Source organism: Scleropages formosus, chromosome 4 (assembly GCF_900964775.1).
Source record: "Scleropages formosus chromosome 4, fSclFor1.1, whole genome shotgun sequence".
NCBI classification, from domain to species: domain Eukaryota; kingdom Metazoa; phylum Chordata; class Actinopteri; order Osteoglossiformes; family Osteoglossidae; genus Scleropages; species Scleropages formosus.
Genome location: NC_041809.1, coordinates 41,038 through 62,729, shown reverse-complemented (window position 1 = coordinate 62,729; position 21,692 = coordinate 41,038). Strand labels below are relative to the sequence as shown.

Below are 21,692 nucleotides of genomic sequence, written 5' to 3'. Positions count from 1 at the left end.
GCCATTCAAATGCTTGTGAGTGTAGTGGATGATGCAGTTGATGGATGTAGTGGAGATGTAACCTAGTGGAAGAGAGCGCAGTGGAAGTGAATAATGAGGAGGAGGCCATGTGCAGCCATCTTTCTCATACATGACACAGCTTCATCTTGGAAATGTTCTTGAAGATCGGCCTCTATGGAACGAATTAAGACAAATAACAGCCAAATAATGAACAACTAACTCCCTTGCAAAAAATATGATTAGACAACATAATGCCTGAGCTAATTTAAAGTTATTAAAGTATGTTCAATTAATTTTTATCTTGGTTAGGATGCTGCAATGCAGATGTTGTGCTAATGTTTCAAACTCACTGACTGGAGACCAGCATTATGAGTATGTTGCTGAGGTCTTAAGGGACTTGGGGTTCTCCAGAGATGCTCGTGTCTCTGGGGTCTCTGGATTTCAGCTCTGGCTGTGGTTTGCACTCATGGTCCACGGCAGCTCACAGGTTGAGGGACATCACTTCTGAAAGCTTGGTCATTGATGGTAATGTATTCAACTTATTCTAAGGGTCCCAGAAGTTTTAGAGATTTGAGATTTTTATTTGAAGCGCAACTCGGACATTTCCATGTGCACCGTGAGGCCTGTACACCTTTAAAGAGAGCAATTTCTTTCACTCAGAACTGTGAGCTTGCTGCTCACCTTTGGTCAGCACTGCTGGTGGGTTCTGCTCTTCCACAGTACCACCACACCACTGGTGATGACCGAGGATGACCGAGGCACCTTGCGCCCTTACGTGTTCTCGCTGTCCAGAAGCAGCCACACAGCTGAGGCGGTTCAGCCAAGCTGGACATTCTATGTCAGGGTGGAGATGCCTGGCATTTCAGTTAATTGGTTAAGTGGCGAAGAGGAAGGCGAAACCCTTTCTGAGGATGGGGGGTGAAGAGCGAGAGCAAAATGCCAAGTGGAAGCGAAGGGGAAAGGTCACTGTGGACCAGTGCTTGTGCAGCTACTTGTGTGACGTGCACTGGTTCATATGGTGGGATGTGGCAAATTCACTGTGCTTTAGAATGACGTGTCTGCATCCAAGTCTTGTCTTCTGTTCATGTGATGCACTGCCTGTGTTTTTCTCTGAGATGTATGCCGCTTTGGAGAAAAGCATCTGCTAAAAAGTACAGTAAATGTAAGTGTAAATGCATAAGTTTTTCAGTGTCTGTTCAGGAAGAGTACCTTGATCAAGGGAAGTAGGGGAAAAGGTTTGATGGAAACCAGGGTCATTTGATCGCAAGGTGAGCGCTGCAAAAAGCGTACGTCCTGCTGGCCCCTGTTTGGAGAGGAAACATTATATGGATATTTCATCCATTTCAAGTGCAAATGACACACATCATGCAGGTATAACAGCTTGAGGAGAAATTGCTCTGGGTGTTTGTGATGTGAACTCTCGGAGTGGTTGACAGCCACCTTTTACACTTGCTGCTGCTGCTGTTTCCTTATACGGAAGTAGATATGGTAGAAATTCACGAGTGGCCTTCATCAGTCTGGACATGTTAATGTAGCTGCAATTGTTTCTACTGATGCCATATTACTGTTTGATGGCAGTCAGATGTGCCGTGTTTGAGGAGACACACATTCCTGAGAGTGAAAAATCACAGACGACACTGGAAACATCAAGGGAACCGTTGCTTTATTGTTTATTGTTAATTATTTGCAGATATTCAGTTTTGTTTTAGTACCAAAGCTATACAACGTCTTGGCATCGGTTGCAGGATGGAATCATGGCTGGATGTACAATTTCGCCATTGGCTTTCACAATGGCAGTGGAAGTTATTATAAGGGCTTCCAAATGGGTTGTTGGTGGTGAGAGGCTGCGGGATGGGGCGCGCCTACCCCCTATTAGAGCATTTATGGATGACATGACGACAGTTATGCCTACGCCTCCTCGTACTCGTCGTTTGTTGTCCAAGCTCAATGATGACTTGACGTGGGCTAAGTTGAAGGTGAAGCTGAGTAAATCAAGTAGTCTCTTGATTGTTGGTGGGAAGGTGGTGTAGGAGAAGTTTTGTATTGATGAGGAAGTAATTCCATATATTTTGGAGAAGCTAGTTAAGAGCTTGGGAAGGTGGTGTAGTACTGTGTCAAGTAATAAGCAGCAGGTTGTGGAACTAAGGGAGGTGGTTGTGTAAAGAGCATTGATGCGCCCCTCCTCCCTGGGAAGTTAAAGTTGTGTTTTCTGCAATTTGGTCTCTTGCCACGTATTAGGTGGCCACTTACGGTACATGAGTTTTCTGTCGGGGAGGTGGAGAAGCTTGAGTGGATTATTAGTACGGCAGTAAAAAGGTGGCTGGGAGTGCCACACTGTGTAAGTAGTGTAGCGTTATATAGTCAGGGCATGTTGGAGCTGCCAGTGACAAGTTTGGTGGAGGAGTACAAGTGTGCAAAGGTGGGTTTGGAGCTGACTCTAGAAGAGTCAAAAGATGAGATTACATTTATTTACTTAGCAGATGCTTTTCACTAAAGCAACTTCCAGTGAACTCTGTGTAGTGTTATCACCCCACACACCTTTTTTACCAAGGTGACTTACACTGTTAGATACACTACTTATTCTGGGTCACTCATCCATACATCAGTGGAACACATTCTCTCTGTCACTCACACAGGCTCATTCATGAGTGAACCTGAATATCATGTCTTTGGACTGTGGAAGGAAACCCATGTAGAGAACATACAAACTCCACACACACTGAGCAGGGAATCAAACCCACATCCTCTCGCACCACCAAGGCACTATGAGACAGCAGCACTACTTGCTGTGCCACCATGCCACACAGCTTGTGCAAAAGGTGGTGCTGTCAGTGAGGAGAGGTAGGGGGTGGAACCCCAGAGAATGCAAAAGGGGCTCTGATGTTGTTGGATGTGGTTGGACGTGTGCAGAGAAGGAAGGTAAGGTTCGGCTCTGGCCGTTTGCAGTGGTTATGGAGCACTGCCCCGGAGGCAGACAGACGATGGCTGGTCATTGAGCTGGTCTGAGGTCAGGAAGAGGAGGTGAGGCACGGCGTGCAAAGGCAGTCGCATTGGTGAAGCAGGGTCAGTGGGTGAACTGGAAAGGTGTGGAGAGGAGGAAGTTGCGCTGGCAAGATGTGTGGGCGATGGAAGCGAGTCCCCTTAAGTTTGTTGTTGGAGCAACTTATGACGTGTTGCCAACGCCACAGAATGTTAAGCAATGGGCAGGTGGCGATGGTTCTTGTAAGTTGTGTGGTGGTGTGGCAATGCTGAGGCACATTTTGTCAGGGTGTAAGGTTAGTTTGGAGCAGGGGTGCTATACGTGGCGCCATAATCAGGTTCTTAGATGTTTAGCAGGTGTGGTTGAGAGTAAGCGACGGGTTGTTAATTCACTGCCTGTTGGCAGTTTAGCTAAAGCAATTGGTTTTGTGTGGGCAGGAGAGAGTTGCACTATGCAAGGGCAGACGTGCCCTGGCAGGTGGGGTAACGCACGGGACTGAAAGCTGTTGGCTGAGGTGGGCAAGCAGCTCCAGGTTCCGTAGGTCATCGCTGTTACTTCACTGCGTCCAGACATGGTGTTGTATGCGGAGGGTGAGCGTATTGTGTACTCTGTAGAGTTAACAGTGCTGTTCGAGGATGCCATGGGGGAGGCATACGAGCGGAAACTGTTAAAGGATACAAATCTGGTGGCAGAGGCAAGGGACTGTGGATGGCGGGCTCATGTGAGACTGGTAGAGGTAGGTGTAAGAGGGTTTGTGGCTAAATCGGCTACGTCGTTGTTGGGGGAGTTTGATATTAGAGGCCACTCGTCAAAGGCGGTGGTGAAGGAGCCGTCTGAGGCAGCTGAGAAGGCAAGTCAGTGGTTATGGTTGAAAAGAGAGCAGTGTAGTTGGGGCTACAGGTCGGAGGGAGGTGTGTAGTGGTGGAAAATTAGTGGCAGGTGCTGAGTAATGGGAAGCATCTGGTGTTGCCTTGTTAAGTAGGATAGTTTAAATTTGTGGAGTGGTGCTTTTTGCAGTTGGTTTAGCAGCAGGTATGGAGGTAAGGTTAGAAGGTATTGTAACGATCCGCATTACTGGTTCAGTGGGGCTCTCACTAACACACTGGGAGACATGGTCACCCCATCATTTTCCCCCTAAATGCCCCCAGTGGTTACACACGTATTTAACATCGTTTCCCATAATGCAACTATTTACATTGAACCAGTAATGCGGGTCGTTACAGTATGTACAGAGCTGTGGTTTGACTGGTTTTTGAGTTAGTGGAGTTGCAGTATTTGAGGGTGGGTCTGGGACGCCGGATTACATTTTTGAGCCTTCCAGAGGTGTTGCGGGCCTAATTCAACAAAACACAGACGAAGGGAGGTGCCCACTTGATAACCGCAATGAAATACTCATGTTGGTACCCGGCTGGTGCGGTTTGTTGGTTTAGTTGGTGGCGTTAGGCTTGGTTTGTTTTAGTTTTGTTGGTGAGTTTGGTTTGGTTGGTGGGTTGGAGAAGTTAGTTAATTTTCTTGGTCTCAGGTCATGGAGCTGTATGTTGGCTATGCTAGGTGTTGCTCTGTGGCTTCATGTTGGTGGTTGGACTGGGTCCTTGTGTACAGTTGAACAATACACATGGGGTATAACATCTTGTCTTATATATCTTGAATCTATACTTTTCTTCCTAAAAATAAGGTAAGAAAAATGTTCATTCTGATAACTCTGCATTGTGCTTTTCCACACTGACAAGTGGAATAAAATGATGCTAATGGACCTTAGTTCAGCATTTCTTCCTTAGGAGTGTGTGGTCAAAGCAGTACGATGATGCTTCAGGGTTCATCTCAATGTGCACCACTTCCATCACAACAAACTCGGAGGCTGACAGATTTCATCATTGTGGTTAAAAGTAACTGAAATAAAACTAGGACAGAAAATGAAGGAGAAATTGTCCATTGACAATATCTACATGCAGAACACCTACTGTATATAGAGGAATGTATGAACAGGGTGTGAACATAAAGACCTGTTTTCACAGAAATACCTTTATGAGGAATATCAATGTGTAGAGCACCTTGCAGGTTTAAAAAGAGCCACTAGCACAAGGAACGCACCACTGGTGAACATGCGTGCGTCTGTATGTTATGTAGACAAAATGCTCAGGCTGCTCTTCCTGTGGCAGAACCGCCTTTGGCCGTCTGAACGGCCCGTTCACACTCATGCTCTCATCTCGAACAATAGCAGAAGGAGCAAGCAGGTCCTGTAAGACAGCTGACCTTTTCATCCATGTGTTAACTTTCCAAGACCTTTAAGAGTGAAGCGTCACAGCAGGTGTTGAGGGCCCTTCGAGGGTAACAGTGGGGCCCTTGCACTCTGCTGCGATGCATCCGAGCTGTTGGACCATTTCTCGGCCTTTAATAGAGCCTCATCACAGCTTTTTATTATTTCATTTGCATGTTTCTGAGGACTGTTCCTTTTCATCAGAAGGGGCATGTGCTGATGTTATTGATGTTTACTTTGGAAGTGTAAAGTGGCTTTATAGTGTTTGGATAAAAGGCTGAACACAGCCAACAGGACATGGTCAGGTGAGAAGCCTGACCGATGGTGCCAGCTGTGTAAAGCACCTGGTTATATTACATGCACTTCAGCTGTGGTGTGTTTGTGTGTGTGTGTGTGTGTGTGTGTGTGTGTGTGTTTTTTTACAGCCAAGTGCTTCATTTACTAATCTTTTCTGGTGTTTTCATTAGTGTTCTGATGCACTTATACTACATCTCTGTGTTTCTTTCACTGGAAGCTTTTAGAGGAACGGTGCGGACTTCATTGATTGTGGTGAACGGCAGGACGCCTCCCCTGTGTGTCTAGCTTTGTGTCCAAGCTCAACAGGCTTCAGAAGATTCTTTTTGTGCCATTTGTCCCATCTTTTCACCAAGTATCACTGTAAAAGGAAATTCTGCAACACTCTGGATTCTTCACTGTTAGTGTAACTGATGTTTAAACCCCTTGAGGTTTTTCTTTTTCTGAAAAGAATTGACTTAAACAGCAAGTGGAAACCAGTGCAAGCCAGAAGTGTTTAATGTATGGGTAACTCAGACAAAAATCTGACTTAAATGAGCCCCTTGTGCTGAAAGGACTCTTCCATTGACATTTACTCAGTGCTGCATTGATGTTTTGTCATTTGGCCAATGCTTTTCTCCAAAGCAACTTACTGTGCTGGCTCTTTGCACAACAGTGGTCATTGGAACAGCAGCAAGAGCATAAATCCTCAAGGATGAGGTGGCACAAGTGCAGCGCTAAGTCGGTAATATCAGTGTGACCTACCAAGGAAGGCAGACGAAGAGGCACAGCGTGACTTGAGAGCATTTGCTACGGAGGAGAATACAGTCCAGATGGGGCTTGGTAGCATGGGCATGGATCCGAACCGTGAGCCAGTGTAGTTGCAAGGGTCAAGTTCTGAAGATCCAGTGGAAGTCCAGTGGTCGTGAACTGAAGGGGCGTGATTATGGCAGGGAAGCGCGGGTTGACATCCGCAAAGCCCTTGTCCGAAATGTGAGGGGCTTCATCGGGACGCTTGTAGTCCAAGGAACGAGGTTCAAAATCCAAAGGGTCTTTATCAAAACAGCAAGGGGCCTGAGCCAAATGTCGTGGTCAGAAAAAAACGAGGGCCTTAATCTGAAAAAAGGAGCCATTTGTTCATTTGTCCATTAGTTTTGGAAGCGAAGCACATGCAGTGTGAAGACGGTTGTGGGGTCTCGCAGAGATTTCGTAATTGGTTGTGGTAGGAGCTCCTGTTTTTATATTGGTTTTTAAATTTGACCCAGATGTGTGTAATGAACTTGCGTGTGGTCAGTGCTGCGCTCCCTGTAGTCTTCTAGGCTCGTGCCCTAAAGTCGTGATGGTGGACTACAGGGAACAATGACTGAAGGCTACACGCTCCTGCTCCTCACCTGAGGATTTCTGGACTGTGAGCACAGCGCTTTGGCCCTCGTCACTGAGATGATGTGCCGTTTAATCGGTACACACAATTAGAGCTGTCATTGCTCACCGCATGTCTTGACAGCTTCATTAACGCTAACACCTATTTTTAGAGAGGCGATGCTTGACTCCCAGCTCCTCGCCATCTTCCCACTGAAGAAGAGATTTTTTGCCACATTGTGCAACAGGGGAAGGTTTGTGGTGTATAATGCTACGCACTGAGGTTTTACTGCAATGTTACTGGGTTTGTACAGTGCTTTACTGCTTTGTCAGTCGGAGGCATCTGCACCCAACAGTACAGAACAGAATATACCTGAAAGTTCATATACTACACATTTATTGCATTGTGACTGAAGTACTAGACATAATCTGACAGCCCTGGACCTTATTTCTGTGTGTGTGTGTGTGTGTGTGTGTGTGTGTGTGTGTGTGCGCGCGCGCGCACCTGCAGCTAGCATGGAGGTGTGTGCCAGCTGAAAGTTAAACATATCTTGCCATATAAATTGGCAAATCAGTTTAGCTTTGCATACAAACTTGACCTTGTAAGGGAAAAAGTACAGGTAAATTAGTAATAAATAAAAGAACACAGACTGTAGGGGATACGGTTAGAGCTGCACCCTTTAAAGGTTGCAGGTTTAAATCCCTGGATACAATAAAATTTACTCTGCTGTATAAATGGGTAACTTGATAATGCACTTTGAAGAAAAGCATGAGCTAAATTAATAGATCTTCAGGTCTGGAGAAAAATGTAGTTAACAGGAAAACTTATCAGGTGGCTTGTGTGTAACCTGGACTGTTTCACTCTGCTAGTGAAAACACCCCTGTACTGTTGTGTACCCTAAATCCTCTCACCGTTTACACCGGGTTTCTTGTGTGACTCACAGAAGCACACCAAACTTGGGTTTCGTTCTTTTAGTACGAGCTTTTGGCAAAAAGGAAATGAAATTCCAGTTTTGTTTCACATACACCACCATACTTAGTACGACGTGCAGTGAAATGCTTTTCCGACGCTCCGTAATACAGCCTAATAATAGAGATAATAAAATAAGGCAATACAAAGCAGAAATTAGAAACATGCTACAGAAATATGAAGAATATATAACAGGATAAAATGAAGTAAGAAAAATGTGGAATAACAGAAATATATTTAAAATTATTTTATTTGCTGTATATTTCTGAGAAATGCAATACGGTGCAGATCTATTCAAGTATTTGACTGTAAAATCCAATATTAAAGATTAAATAAGAAAAAGTGCAGTGTGCGCAATGTTGTGGAAAAAATGCTGTGCGGTGTTCGGTTCAGATGGTGGTTCTTGTGTACAAGATCAGTCTCTACTCCATGGTGTTATCCTGGTTAAGAGCCCAAAGGGCCTGCGGGAAGAAGTCCTCTTCTGCAATGGGAAGTTTCTTCTCTGCTGGAGTGTGAGGAAAATCACTCTCAGATGTCATTATGAAGGATCTCAGATGAAATAGTCCTTGAATTCAGAAGAGTCATGTGTCGCTCTGCTTACGCTGTTTCTGTGAGATCACAGCTCACTTGGTATCAACCACTTGATGAGAAAAAACTTCATTTTCTTGTGTCTCTACTTGCTGTCGCTTCTTCTCTTGCTCTGGAATGTTAGCAGCACAATTTAGGCTGGAAAACAGTGAAAATTGAATGAATGCAATGAAAATGCATTTCAAAGTGAAATTACATCACACTGGAAATGATGCTAGGAACAGAGAGTCTGGTGAAGCCACACAGGGACTTGAGCTCTCGGTCCTGCTTCTTCACACATATAGAAACCAGTGCAGGGGCAGCAGGTAAAAGGGGGTTTTAGTCACTTTGTCTGGGTAAATATTACACAGGGTCACGCAAACTCATACAAAGTGAATGGTGGTAAGGAAACGGTAGCTTTGCCTGGAGACGTGAGGTGTGTTTTTTAGATCACCAGCTCTTCCATGGGATCAGTGCTGAAACCTGGAGGAATTATGGAAATTTATGTGGCTCTAGCAGAACAGAGACAGGGGTTAATGTGAGGAGTAAGAGGAGAAAGCCTCATTCAGCAAAACAAATGGAGAGACTGGAGAATAAAGCAAAGAAAAACATGAATGAATCAATGACTGACTGGCAGAAGGAAACATCATGAATCCCAGAGAAATTGAACTAAAATTGTTTGATCGCAGCAGCGTACAATGTACAACATGCACGCACTGTGTACCATTCTGGCCGTAGAGTTCAATTCCTCCCCAAATGTGCCAACCCAGCACAAGTGGACTAGGGTGAAAGCGCTCCTGTGTTTCACCAAGAGGGGGGAGATCGGACTGATTCAGCGGGGAAAAAGAGAGGGGGAGGGGGGGTATGCTTTCTTATTTACAACACGTGGTGCCCGAATGTGGAAGTGATTGGGCAGAACTGCACTCTGGACCTTGAATACCTCCTGCTCAAATGCCGACATTCTACCTGTCCAGGGAGTTCTTGGCTGTGCTCATGGCTGCAGTTTACATCCCATCCCCAGGGAACACACACGGCGCTCTGAACGAACTGTACCATATTGTCACTAAGTACGAGAACAAGCACCCAGATGGAGCGTTCCTTATTGCTGGGGACTTTAACCAAGCTGATTTCAGGAACGTGTACCCCAAGTACCATCAGCCTATCTCCTGCCCCACCAAAAGCTCTGCGAAGCCATCGCCAGTGCAGAATGGGAATATAGCAGGAAGGTGGAATCACAGTTTAACTGCACTCAATATGCATGTAGGCTGTGGCAGGGAATCCAAACATTAATGGATTATAAACCACAAAGCCGGTCGTTGACAGGTGCCGCTGCGTCTCTCCCGGACGACCTGAACGTGTTTATGGCCGCTTCGAGTTTGAGAACAAAGACCCCCCTCTGCACATCCCCACAGTACGTAACACTAGTCTCACCGTCCCTGTTGCCGCAGGTGAGAAGAACTTTTAGCCGAGTCAACATCCCCAAAGCTGCTGGACTGGAGGGAAGGTCAGGGTGAGTTTTAAAAACATGCAGTGAGCTACTGTCTTCATGGACATATTTAACACCTCCTTAAAAAGCTCAACTGTACCCACTTGTTTCAGAAACACCACTATCATCCCTGTTCCTAAGAAGAACAAAGTGAGCTCCCTTAATGACTATCGCTCAGGGGCACTGACTCCCATTGCAATGAAATGCTTTGAGAGGCTGGTGCTGGGACACATTAAGGACACCATCCCAGACACTCTGGACCCACTGCAGTTTGCCTACCGCCACAAGAGATCCACTGAAGACACAATATCGCACACACTTCACACCATTCTGTCTCACCTGGATAATAAAAACTGCTATGCAAGGCTATTGTTTGTATACTATAGCTCAGCATTTAACACTGTCATCCCAACCAAGCTGATCTAGAAACTACTGAGTGCTGCATTGTGCAATTGGATCCTGGATTTCCTCACCAACAGACCCCAGCGTGTGCAGATTGGCATTAATACCTCCTCTCCACTGATCCTCAACACTGGCACTCCACATAGAAGTGTCCTGAGCCCAGTGCTATACTCCCTGTTCACACATGACTGTGTAGCCAGTCGCAGCTCCAACACCATCATAAAGTTTGCTGACGATACCACCATTGTGGGTCTGATCAGCAACAACGATGAGACGGCCTACAGGGAGGAGGTGAGGCTCCTGGTAAAGTGGTGCCAGGACAACAATCTGTCTTTAAATGTCAGTAAAACTAAGGAGCTGGTGATTGACTTCAGGAAACAGGATACGGTTCAGGCACCCATCTACCTAGGAGGGGACATGGTAGAGAGGGTCAATAGCTTCAAGTTCCTCGGGGTCACCCTCACTGCCAAACTTGCATGGACTGAGCACATAGCATCGACCGTCAAAAAGGCCCATCAACACCTCCACTTTCTCAGGCGTCTGAAGAAAGCCAGAATGTCCACTACAGTCCTCACCACTTTGTACAGGTGTGCTGTGGAGTCCGTCCTCACAGGGTGTATTACATCCTGGTGTGGCAACTGCTCCGTACAGGACAAGAAAGCCCTACAGAGGGTGGTCAGAACAGCTCAGGAAATCATCGGCACACAGCTACCAGCAGTTGAGGACACCTACACCACACGCTGTCTCAGAAAGACGATGCGCATCATGAGAGATCATAGTCATCCCGCACGGGCACTTTTCTCTTCCCTGCTATCTGCAAAACGGCTTAGGTCTATTCGAACCCGCACAGCTAGGTACAGGAACAGCTTTTACCCCACTGCTGTAAGACTATACAACACTAACCAATGTGCCACCTTTAGTAACTAGAGTTGGACTGCTCCACCCAAGCACATTGGTAAATTACACTGTCACTTTAAGCATTCTCACTTTCTCGTTCTGAGTTCTGTTACCATTATTGTTACTACTGTTACCATCATTTATTGTCATTGCTGCTATTGTTACTTACTGTCATTGACACCGTTTTGTTTGTCATTGTTTTGTCTGTGCAGTATTCCTATTGTCCTTGCCCATAGTCTGTGGAGAAGCATTCAGGAAGATTTTCATGATACATGTACATGGTACTTGTATCTATGACAATAAACTTGAAACTTGAATATAGAGCTCTGACCAGAAGGTGAAAGTGGAGCACTGAGCCCTCCTGCTACAGTTTCTCACTTTGTGCCTGAAGGTTAGTCATTGGAAGAAGGGAGCAGAATGTGCAGAACAAAAGGATTTATGGCTGACGATCATTGTGCTACTAGTTTTGAAAATGAATAAAGCCTTCTGATGGGGGTATGAATGGAGACCTCCAGCATGTGTGGTGTTGTCCTGAAAGTTGATCACACAATGGCCAGTTTTTTCTCCCGCAGGCGGGAGGGAGCATCTCCCCTGGGTGCTGAAAGGGCAGCATATTGACTGTTTTGGGCTGAAGATGTCAAACAGGCGGACAGAGCACTCAGCCCACTTCCACACGACTTATTCGCCTATTAAAATAAGTCTCAAAAGAGACATTTATGTCATGTGCTTGTGTTCACTATCTGAGATGCTTCAGTTGAGAGCAGCTTATATACTAAATGCACAGTGACACAGAAAGTAGTGCTGGTGTCTCACAGTACCTGGGTGGTACGAGAGAACGTGGACTTGATCCTCACTCAGTGTGGAGTTTGCATGTTCTCCCCATGTCTGTGTGGGTTTCATCTGGGTGCTCTGGTTTCCTCCCACACTCCAAAGACATGCTGTTCAGGTTCCCCCATACTGTGTGAGTGACAGTGTATTTCACTGATTTATGGATGAGTGACCCATTGTAAGTAGTGTATCTAGCAGTGTAAGTCACTGCGGTGAATAAGGTGTGTGGGCTCATAACACTACATAGTATTCATTGTAAGTTGCTTTGGAGAAAAGCGTCTAAATGAATAAATGTAAATGGCTCAAGGTCAAGTTACCATTTGCCAAAGCTGCTAATGTTACACCTACTGCCATCAAACCTCTACAGCTGATACAAAACGCTGCTGCCTGAGTTGTTTGACTTGCTGAAACGTTCCCATGTACCTCCTCTACTCGTTTCTCTGCACTAGCTTCCTATAGCTGCCTGGGTCAAATTTAAGCCCCTGGTTATTGTCTACAAATGTATCAATAGAAATGCTCCCAGATATTTACAAGACTCAACCGCTACACCTCAACCAGACCCCTTCGCTCATCTACTTCTGCTCGCTTGGTGGTCCTGCGCACGAAAGGTAAAGCACAGAGGTTCTCGGTTCTGGCTCCATTGTGGTAGAACAACCTCCCCCTCTCACTCAGAACTGCTGAAACTCTGTCTACATTCAAGAATGGTCTGAAAACTCACCTTTTCCAGACCCATTTCACCCAAGATCTCTCCAGCTCATGTATGGTGTAAATGTTCATGCACCGTAACTTTCTGATCATCCCCAGATAAGTCTTTACACAGCTACTCCTGTATCGTATGTAAATGTTTGTGTACCTTATTTAAAAAAAAAAAAATTGTAGGAAGGTGATTAGTATTAGTCTGTCCTGAGTTAAAGCACCTACTAGAGCGATGAACATCGGTGCATCAAGAGGAAAGTGACAAACTAGGTTTACTTAAGAATCACATGTCTGCAACCATGTCTCTTTCTCCTAATGTAATATACGAATTGTATTTTTGCTGATATGCACATTGCTTTGGAGAAAAGCGTCTGCTAAACGAATAAGCGTAAATTGTTTTCTGGTTAGGGGGGCGCGGTGGTGCAGTGGGTTGGACCGGGTCCTGCTCTTCAGTAGGTCTGGGGTTCGAGTCCCGCTTAGGGTGCCTTGCGATGGACTGGCGTCCTGTCCTGGGTGTGTCCCCTCCCCCTCCGGCCTTGTGCCCTGTGTTGCCGGGTAGGCTCTGGTTCCCCGCGACCCTGTATAGGACAAGTGGTTCTGAAAATGTGTGTGTGTGTGTGTGTGTGTGTGTGTGTGTGTGTGTGTGTGTGTGTTTTCTGGTTTACTTATTCTGTATTTGCATAAAACCGGAAAGCAGTGTGAGTCCACCTGTGTTCAACTCAATGTTCTACAATGTTTACAGCTCATGTGTTGGCGGTGATCACTAAAAACATGGTAGTGGGACGAATTAGTCTGCATTAAATAAGTTTGCGGAAATGAGATGAGGTATTTTCACAAATTTTGGAACAAGTTTTAATTTTACTGTAGTGAGGCTGTTGCTCACAGTTGTATTTATAAGCTGAGAAGCTGCTGTGCACAGATTTGCAGCTGGACACTTCATTGTGAAAAGTGTTGACCTTGACAAACTCTGTAGGTCAGACCCACATTAACTCATCAGCTCCACTGGCCCTTTCCTACATCGGGCACCCAGAAGTCGTAGTGTTGGAAGAAGAGCTCTGATGGGAGCCCATGTGGACTCCCTCCACAGCATGTGTCCACGAAGCTTCTTTGGCAGGTTCACGGGTGAGTCTGGGTTTCGATAACTCACAGAAGAGGAATTTCACCGAACTTGCATTCATAGTTCTCCTGTCCGTGGAACGTTACTTTTTGTTCTCAATTCTTCAGAGCCTGAAGGCCGCAGGCCGCTGTTGCACAAGTCTTTGTAAATTCTAAACTAGGAATCTGCCGGGAAATCGCACTGAACTAATGACAGCCTTCAAATTGGTCCGCCATTGAAATGTTTGATGTTCAATTTGACTGATGTACTGTTCAGAGACAAAAGCTCAGATGAGGACATGCTGATGCTCCTGCTGTCGACTTACTGGGTGAACAGTGGCAAAAACTTTCTGAAATGCAAAGTTAGCTGCAGATGTGACACCAAATATGAGATGAGCTCAAATGATTAACTCAAAACACTTTGTTCCTCATCGTTTAAAATGCATTTTATAAATTAATGATGTAAAGTGCATTTCATGACATTTATAATTAACCATGTGTTGACTCACCTGTACAGCACAGCTGTTGTGGTCTTGTCCAAAGAATCGTGGGTAGTGCTGGAGAACAAATGCGGTGCCATATGATTAAAAAAACCTGCCGCACAGCATCAAACATCCACAAATCGTTGGACAGACTACAGCCACAGCATGGACTGCTCTTGGGTATACTAAAGGAAAGTGAAAACACCCTGACGCTGTGAAATCCATGTGTCCAGTAAAGGATCTGTAGGGGATGACCAGCTGGAGTAGTAAGGTTGGGATCGGAAGGTTCAAGGTCGCGAACGCAGCAAACCTGCAGTGCTGTTCATAGTTTCTCTCACTTATTCATCTGACATAGTCCAAGGCAAGAGAATAAGCTCAGTGTGGGAGCTGACGCCAAGCCACCTGAGTAGCAGGTTCCTGTTCTGCAGTGATAAGGTTGGGGGTCGGGGGGTTCAGGAGTGCAGGAGTGAATGTGGGGCCATAAGGGCAGCCGCAGATGGACATACCTGAGAGATAAGAGATGCAGAACAGACTTCTGAAAGGGTCTTTTGACCAAAAGGAACTGCATTTTAAAGGCCTGGCAGATAGGGAGCCCTACGGCAGTATGAAGGACGGACGGACCTCCAGGTGAACGTGCGTTAGAACAAAACAGTTGTGCTGCTAAACTCAAGACTTTTCACGGTGACTAAATTGTGTGAATCGTGATGAATTCTTCATGGATTCAGTCTGACGATGTGATTCTTTTTAAACACACGGGAAGTTGGTGGGCAGCTGCGTGGTTTGCAGCACAGACCAGAGGATGATGGGGAAATTTCATCTACACTCAAGAGCTGGGTTCTTTTTGCAGTGTCAAGGGAAAAGAGATCTCACAGGTCAGCGACTCGTAGAAGTGGCCTGTGCAGTTACGTCTGTTGTGGTGGTACCCCTCTCTGAAGGCTCAAGGTCTATAGTGGGACCTCTTGCCAGCAGAGGAGCCCAGTGTTGGCAGTGCGCCGCACAGCTGCATTAAATTTCCGGAAAGCAGACGTGATCCTGCTGATGTGCTGAAACAAAGGAGTGGTCTCTCAGTACAGTTTACTATATTCACACACACAGGTGGTACACATACAGTATTACTTCGATGGAGGAAATGGAAAGCCTGCCAAGAACATTCAAGCTGGCACACGTCACACTCATGGTGAAGTGATGAGCAATTGCATCCAAAAGCTCTGCAATAAACACACTTTGTCTACGGTGTCAAGTCCTCTCAGAGATGATATTTTCACAACTTTAGAAGGATGATGGTATCACTGACATGAAGAGCAGCTTTTGGAAGCAACTCTGAGCTGACAGGGCACATGAAGCCCTGGAGTTTGATGGCTTTCCTGTGTGTGTGTGTGTGTGTGTGTGTGTGTGTGTCAGATTTGGAAGGGTCCAAATTCAAAAACTTGATTCTTTGTTTTGGACGACGATGAGGTAGAATGAGTTCTACCTCACTGGGTTTTTGTCCCTCAGAACTGCTGAATCCTTCTCAGTATTCCAGAGGGGTTTCAGTCTCAGTTATTCTGGACCCATTTATTTCCTGACATAAAAATTTTATAAAGTGGTGTTCTCACCAGGGTGTCACAGTGCCAAACAAAGGTCCAAAGAAAGATAAAATACAGAATAGTAGCAATTAACTTTTCAGAGGAGCCAGCTGGCAGCTGAAGAGAAGAAAACAAAATATTCCCGACTGTAAGGAACTGAAAAAGTTGTCTCTTGATGACCAAGTGTTTCCCTGGGCATTTTAACATGGTGGTAGCGGACCTGGTGTGTCTGTGAGGCAGAGCTATAGCCAGTGTCCAGTGTAAGCTAAGGTCAGTGTCCTGGCCCATTGGTTGCTGATGCCATTGATGGGCTTCTGGCCAGAGAACCCAGCGGCTCGTTGGTTCTCAGCAGCAGGTGACCTGTGCAGGGGGCAGCAGTATGTTAGTGCCACTGAGGGCTTTACCTGGGCTTAGGGTTTCCAGTTCATTAAGGAACCTCAGGGAAAAAGAAAAAAGAACAACTTGTGAAAACCTCAGATGGATCCCCTAGTGAAACAGAAGATTAAACAAGTTTAGTCTGGTTTTAAAGACAGGGATGGGGGGCATCTTTCACTGCAGGCAGAAGCCAAACAGTTGCAGAAATTAGTCAAATCAGCTTTTATCTGCTGTGATTATCTACGAATTTGCTGTTTGAAAGTCACTTCTATAGTAGTTACTGGAGGGGTGTGAACTAGCAACATGGTGTCTCACACACACAAGCTGTGTGTCCATAGTCCTGTGTGTGTCTGCAGTGCTTTGTCTGTTGGCAAAGCTTTATTTATTCCGAGTCGTACAGAGAACTGTGTCTGATAAATGATAAAAGAATATAAACATATAACAATAAATATACAGTGTACATCTTTGAGGATAAATGCAATTTTTTTTTTTACTTGTTCCTGCTGAAATGGGGGTGTTGAAGCTATGAAAGAGACCGTTATTTCCCAATTAATATGCAGATTTAATTTGTTTGCCTTGTTACTCCGCTGCGTGAGATTGACCTGCTGTGATGGACAGGGCCTTTTTGACAAGAGGTGCAATTAACAGCTTGCTGGGCTTTTCAATTTCTGACACAAATGTTAATGAACACTCCGTCTTCAGAATTGATGTGGATGTCTTTAGTTGGTCACTGAGGACACGGGACATTGACATGTGATAATTGGGTCCAATTCCACCATGTTAACTGAACTTGAATGACACTAATGAGGATCCAGACGGGCATCACTGCTGTTAATTTGTTAACTGTATGAGAAATAAGACCATATATTTGACATAAAATCATCACAATCATTCAGTGTAATTAACTGTGTACAATGTTAAGTGCAAGCAGACGGTGCAGTGGTTAAAATTGCCACCTTATATTAACATTTATTGATTTAGCAGATGTTTTTCTCCAAAGAAACTTAGATTTCAGTGAAAACAAACAAGTACATCAGCAACAAATATTCATACATTTAAGAAGGGTCTTAAAACTCTCCTCTTTCAGACTTGCTTTCCCCCGATCTAAGTACATGATAAATGTAGATGTTTATCTTCGATAATTTTGTGTTTATAAATGGTTGAATATTGGATTACATTTACATGTATTCACTTTGCAGACGCTTTTCTCAAAATGGACTTACAGTGGGGGGGGCATGGTGGCACAGTGGGTTGGACCAGGTCCTGCTCTCTAGTGGGTCTGGGGTTCGAGTCCTGCTTGGGGTGCCTTGCATCAGACTGGTGTCCCATCTTGGGTGTGTCCTCTCCCCCTCCAGCCTTTTACCATGTGTTGCCAGGTTAGGTTCCAGCTCCTCATGACCCCATATGGGACAAGTGGCTTCAGATGGTATGTGTGTGTGAAAGACTTATGATGGATACTATGTAGTGTTGTCTGCCCACACAGCTTATTCACCAAGGTGACTTACACTGCTAGATACACTACTTGCACTGGGTCACTCAACCATACGTCAGTGAAACACACTCACTCTGTGTCACTCACACACTGGGGGGGAACTTGAACAGCATGTTTTTGGACTGTGGGAGGAAACCAGAGCACCTAGAGGAAACCCATGCAGACACAGGGAGAACATGCAAACTCCACACAGACTGAGTGGGGATCAAACCCACATTCTCTCACACACACAGGCACTGTGAGACAGCAGCACTACTCACTGCACCACCATCCAAGTGTCTCTTCCTGCTCATGTAATGAACACGTTGTATTTTCCATGAGATGTTCGTTGCTTTGGAAAAAGCGTCCGATAAATGAATACATGTACATGTTTAGACAACCTATGCAGCAATGTTCTGTATCAGCTGTAGAGGTTTGATGGCAGAGGCCTAAAGACCAGACAGAGTTGCAGTAGCCCAGGTGTGGTATCACCATGACCTGGACCAGGAGTTTGTTGTGAGATAGGTGTTGTTCCGTATGAGACATCTGCAGGACTGGCTGTTACTCTGATATGTTGAGCGAAGCAGAGGCGCGAGTCAATCATTCTTTCCAGGATCTTCACTGATGAGCGAGTTGTTCAGCACAATGTAGAGTTTCCTGCACGTCTCGCAGCACATTTCACAATTGAAGAACGCAGGTGAATATCCCACCTCCTGCTTAGTACCTGTAAGCAATGCACTTACCTTGAGTTTGTTATGCAAAAAATTGGCCTGCCATATAAATGGGTAAATCAGAGTAAGTATCTTAATGCTTTAACTCACTTTGGAGAAAAGTATCACATAAATGTAAATGTAAGAATGTCCTTCTGGATATTTACACGTGAATGATGACAATGCTAATCTCGAACACTGCAGACTTGCATGCTCTGTTATGTGACTGACATTTGTCTGTTTTATAACTGTTGGTGTTTGTTTCTCCAGGTTATCCTGATCCTCACTAAACTGTATGACTTCAACCTGGGAAGTGTCACTGAAAGTTCTCTGTGGAGGTAAGTCAGTCAGTCAATCAATCCTGCAACCAGCCTCTATGAGTTTCCTCCTCATTACACCGGTGGCGCAGTGGGTTGGACCGCAGTCCTACTCTCCAGTGGGTCTGGGGTTCGAATCCCGCTTGGGGTGCCTTGCGGCGGACTGGCGTCCCGTCCTGGGTGTGTCCCCTCCCCCTCCGGCCTTACGCCCTGTGTTGCCGGGTAGGCTCCGGTTCCCCGTGACCCCGTAAGGGACAAGCGGTTCTGATAATGTGTGTGTACACCCCCATGCAGCATCACAGTATTTGAACATATCTTTAATTTATGTAGCAAAGGAAGCTGGGTGTCATTTAAGCGTCTGATTTTCTCAAGAGATGCTTTTCTTTTCACACGTTGCTGCAGGTCCACTTGGCCAACATTGATAGACTTCTGGAAAAAGCGCCAAAACTTTCTGAACATATTTAATGGAAGATGCCATTGAAAAAGACTTGTGTGATGATAATCGGTTCATATGGTGGAAAGAAACAAACTGACTGTACTGTACAATCATTCATCTAAGTGTCTCTTCCTGCTCATAATGAACACTTTGTGTTTTCTACGAGATGTTTGTCGCTTTGGAAAAAAGTGTCTGATAAATTAATACATGTAAATGTGTAACTCACCTCTAGGCAGAATGACAAAGTTGACTTTGTGAAAGAGTCTAAATTAATACATGTAAATGTAAGACACGTGTTTTCACTGACTTCAAGGCTCCCATTGAGTTGTGAGAAAAATATACACATACACACATTGTCTGAACCGCTTGTCCCATACGGGGTCACAGGGAGCCAGACCCTAACCTGACAACACAGGGCGTAAGGCTGGAGGGGGAGGGGACACACCCAGGACGGGACGCCAGGCCATCGCAAGGCACCCCAAGCAGGACTCAAACCCTAGAACCCCGGACAGCAGGACCCGATCCAACCCACTGTGCTACCCCGCCCCCAAGAAAAATATATTGCTTTTTTGTGATGTTTGTCTGATGATAGTTGCCAGTAAAGGGTTATTTTTATACTCTCAAATGACATTTCCTGCTGCTGTGTTCCAGTGATTATAAGCCATAAGAAGTGGTCTTGTTGCCCTTAGGAGCCAACATCCAGCTGTTGGTTCCTGCGGCGCTCAGATCCTCAGCGCTAGTGAAACGTGCCAAACTGAGCAGCGGGTGACTGTCCAACTGCGCAGAGCCCGCAGTTGACTGCCCATTTAATCTCTTTAATTCTGCATCTGCCGGAGACTGTTGTCATTTTCATTGTGGCAGAGACTGAATTTACATGTTTTGTACAAGTTTCCATCAAAATGTTATAAATTGTTTATCAAATGGGTATTTTGTGTGACTCAGTATAAGATATCACACCCAGCCAGCCAGCCAGTGTGTGGTGGTGGCCTTCTGAAAGTGCGTAGGAACATAGTGCGGGTTGATGTGCAGGTTCACGTCCTTCTGCCGCTGGGGAGCAGCTGCTCTCTGCACTGGGCTGCTCATCCTCGAAACACTCAGACAGGAACACAGTCACTTTGGACACCCAAAGTGTATTTAGAGCTGTGGAACATCTGTAACTCCTTGCAGCCGCCATGGATGTGACCCTCCTGAATCCAGATTCCGCTGACATCCAAACGCCCCCCCCAAAACAGATGTGGTCGTTGTATGGCCACATGTTCAAATGAATCTCCGTTTTGCCATCTAATCTGCTAAGGAGATGTGTGATGTTCTCGCCCTTGTGTTCCTCCTTCTCGGCAATGATGAGCTGTAAGTCATTGCTGAGCAGCATGAGGAAGTTCATCTGAGGGAGCAGAAGTTTCTAAACTTCCATGCGTGACACCTGTATCCTCAAAGTGTTCAAACGGAGCAGTCAGATAAGGGCCTGTGGCAAAGAATGTGTCTGTGAGGAAACCCAGCCCGTCAGTATGTGTTTTGGTGCTGCTGTGCACAGCCCCCCCGCCACCCCAACCCTGCTCATTAGAGAGGCTGCAAAACAGTCGAGAGGCAGAGGCAGGCGAGGTGCTGAGTGCAGACTTCTTCACTACTTTGATAGCTCTGTACCGCCTATAGCAATGTGATTAATTCAGCTTCTAAAGGTGAGATATAACATTAATCCTGACTTTATTATTATGGTAGAGTTTTTTTTCCCCTCAACTTCCCAAAACAAAGTGTTTATTGCTGTTTTGAAGCAAGTAATCCCTGTATTTAATATTAAATAAAATCTCAAGCTGCTAGGAGTAATGACCCTTGAACAGAAAAAAACTGAAACTGAAAACATGTTTCGATGCATTATTGTATTGTTTTTAGCTGGTCAAAGAAGGTCATTGAAATGACCTCCTCGATAGCAAATAGAGACTGAACAGAACACAGAATACAACAGTGTTACAAAATTACATCTTTAGTTACAGGAAAAAAATAACTCAGACTGTACTCTACTTTACAATTAAAATATGATGTTTCCATGAAAATCTGCTTGCACTTGCACGAAGTGCAGAGTTCCTCTTAAAGCCATGTTCTCTTGCAGTTATGTACACAGTCGTATGCAGAGATTTTTCAGTACCAAATCAAGTCAATACCTTAATATTATATTAACCATTAGGGTATATAAACAATTATCATGCTTGAATGCTACATTGTGTAATTGGTTTTGTCATGTTTTTTACAAATTTTAAAAATAGTGCTCATATGGAGCAATATATAAATGTAGTATTTTCAGGCTGCACTAATTTTCGCTTTCATTTTTAAATCTATTGCCTTCTGGTTACACTGTCAGAACACTCACTTTTTGCTCGTTAGCCATTTTATTTAAAAAGTAACCTGAATGGAATAACAAATGAAGTTATGTTAAAAAAAAAAAAAAAAGGTTCAAAGCAAATGTCTCTGCTAGACATCGAAACACTAAGACCCAAAAAATGGCAGATATGTTACCTTGCAACTGCGCGGCTG

General features: G+C 45.1%; 1 protein-coding gene across 1 annotated transcript in view; it reads left to right on the top strand.

The window, feature by feature from the left end:
• The window catches only part of LOC108927034 (VPS10 domain-containing receptor SorCS3-like), a 56,862-nt gene that overhangs the window by 7,399 nt on the left and 27,771 nt on the right, over nucleotides 1-21,692 (top strand). Inside the window, exon 2 of the mRNA XM_029251288.1 lies at nucleotides 18,684-18,751. Within this exon, the coding sequence (XP_029107121.1) occupies nucleotides 18,684-18,751 (68 nt within the window). The remainder of the gene's footprint in view (nucleotides 1-18,683; nucleotides 18,752-21,692) is intronic.